We start from the raw sequence: 2777 nt of genomic DNA on the forward strand, positions 1-2777 counted from the left end.
GCTAGGACCAGGCATTTTTTTTTTTTTTTTGTATTGTGGCATGCTAATTAGCACTTTTGTGATGTAAATTGGTAGAAGCCAACATAATTATAACATATCACTAGACCTTGTTACTGGTGCCAAACCTCAGTTGCTGTCTATAACTAATTTTTTTTAAGTGGCTTAAATGGACTTTGGATCAAGCCCTATGATCCTGATTCCACAAAACCCTTAAGTTTGTACTTGTACAAGTTACAAGGAATCAGAGAGCAGCATCCAGCTATGTGCCTCCTCACTGCCCCTACGCAGAGCTTGGATACTCTGCAGAAGATCGGCCAGTATCTTTCATTGTTTTTGGATTTCATCACTTCTGCAATGAAGGATTAACCTGGCCAGAAATGTAGATGGTACCTAAAGTGTTAATGTTTCTCAACACTTAAAATAGTTTACAAAGTGCTAAAGTCTGATATATTTTCTTGAAATATATTTATTTGCAGGATCCAAAGCTGCGTGAACTCTTGGATGCAGGGAACCTAGGAGGTAGACTTGAGAATCGAATGATAACAGTCGTCTATGGTCCAGACCTGACCAACATATCGTACCTGAATTTAGTAGCTTTCCAAGAGGAAATAGCAAAGGTATTGTGCACTCAGTTTTATCATTTAAAAAATCTTTAAGTATGGGTTTAGGATGTGGCTGAAACTGAGCTAAGGAGACAACTACTAAATTGCATTTTCAAATAAAATTAGCCTGCTGTTATAGAAATATGACATACTATGTAACAGACAAAAATTGTAATAATTGTTTTCTGGGAGTATTCACAGGTAATTATAAGCTATCAGTGTTGTCATTGTGAAAATGTTTCTAGCTCTTCTCCCTGTATGGCCCAAATGCATGTTGTGAAAACACACACAAAGTAAAAAAAAAAAAGAGGTTGCAGCTTCAAAAGACACATTGTGAATCTCCAGTAACAAGTCAATATTTATCAACATTTAATACCTGTTCTAAGTATATGAGTATTCTGGTGTATCTACGATACTGCAGTATGGAGACTATTGACATTTTAATGTTGACCTATATCAAACTAAAGAAATGAGGTTTGTGTGTTTATTAATCTAACCATGCCTATCTATACACTGTTAGGCCAGCAACAAGACCCTTAACCTAACCTAACCTTTAATTATAATGTTCATGAATCAGTCTTGTATAGTGTCACACCTATCTCTTGTCCACTAATAGCAGTTAACTGCAACCTTTAAATAGAGGTCATTATCATACATCAACATTTTTATTTTCTGTATAGTTTAACTAAAGCCTATCAATCAGAGAGCAGCATCAAGCTATGTGACAACATTTTCTTCTCATTGCCATCCTGTTTGTTTCCTGCTCTACCCAAAGTTTAAACCAACTGCCTGGCAGTGGCAGCCGTATTCCAATTCAGGCATCAGTAAGACAGTCACTTGAATTCATGGCTCATTATAATCTACCTGATTTCTTCTTGACTCTTCAAGTAATTATAGATGTGCTCTGTGGGGGGCACTTTAATTAGCACAGCTCCAAGAGCTGCATTAATTAAAGTGCCCAGTGTCACGTGGATAAGCGTCCCTACGCTGAAAATGGCAGCAGGGCACTTTGAACTAAAGCTCGTCAAACCAGCTTTACTTTAAAGCACCCCACCACTATTTTTCAGCATGGGGATGCTGATACACGTGACACTGGAGTCTGCTGAAGCACAGATTAAGGAGTCTGCTCCAACATGCTGTAATTACAGTGCACTGGAGTAGCGTCCATGCACGTGTGTAGGAGCCCTATATTCCACAGGTGTTAACAACTCTTTCTCTCTCGTTTTTCAATGGTCTTAATGTTACATCAATCATGCCATCCTTTCTTCTCCAATTTTGTTGTCTGTTAGCTGCTCATCGTAATAGCTTCTATTTCACAGCCCTGCAGATTGTTTTTAATACTTAACTACAAACATTACCTCATAAGTGGAAACATAAACTCAGGTGAACATTAAGTCAGATGTGGAAATAACTTTCAATGAAACATTGGATTCACTGTCAAGATGCTCAAAAAGGCTAGGTTTTATTTTAGAAATTAGAAGATGTACATTTAATTCTCATAACTATAATGAAACAACATCTTTTGAATATTTTTGCCTAGTCTGTTGTGTTCTTAATATATAATGTATGAGCTAGCAAATTAATGAACATTCCAATGAAGTTATATTTGTTTTTGCTTTGTTCTTAAGCTGAATAATGTACTTTGGCATGTGGCACGCTAGTAAACTTTTAGTTTCTTTTTAACTGGAGAAAAATGGGTGCTGTGTTTAGATATGATGATGCACCATATCATCTGCACCCACCTTTTCAAAATCCTAATCTGCCTATGCCAGTACCAGCTGGTCCTTCATCCATTTCCTTTCTGAGAAAGTCACCCTTGGAGCCAGAAGTCCAGTATCTGTGGGGAACACCAACCAGACATTGAGAGGTATGAAGAGAAATCTCTTTATTCCTGCAAGGCTTATATCCTTCCTGCTGGGCCATGCTTCAGTTTTTGCCAGTCTAAATCTCTCTGGTTGGTTGGTTAGTTTGTCCTTTGAGCCCAACTAAAAATCTGTTTTGGTATCCCTTTTATACTTCTGCATATAACTTCCTGGAAAAGTAGAAGGATAAATAACACAAAGATGCAGTAGTTCATGGACTAGCACCCTGTCAAGAAAGTTAAAACATGCAGAGTAGTTATCCCAACTATACAGCTGGGCTGCTCAGAAATCCAACTCAGTGTTAGTCTCCATG

The 2777-nt window shown here is 37.7% G+C and overlaps 1 protein-coding gene across 5 annotated transcripts in view; it reads left to right on the forward strand.

The window, feature by feature from the left end:
• Positions 1-2777, forward strand: part of PLCB1 (phospholipase C beta 1) — a 948624-nt gene that overhangs the window by 565501 nt on the left and 380346 nt on the right. For all 5 annotated transcript variants that reach the window (XM_019516220.1, XM_019516217.1, XM_019516218.1 and 2 more), the window contains one exon: positions 477-617. In XM_019516220.1, the coding sequence (XP_019371765.1) occupies positions 477-617 (141 nt within the window). The remainder of the gene's footprint in view (positions 1-476; positions 618-2777) is intronic.

The sequence above is a fragment of the Gavialis gangeticus genome, unplaced genomic scaffold (genome assembly GCF_001723915.1).
Source record: "Gavialis gangeticus isolate Ggan-Ray unplaced genomic scaffold, GavGan_comp1, whole genome shotgun sequence".
NCBI classification, from domain to species: domain Eukaryota; kingdom Metazoa; phylum Chordata; order Crocodylia; family Gavialidae; genus Gavialis; species Gavialis gangeticus.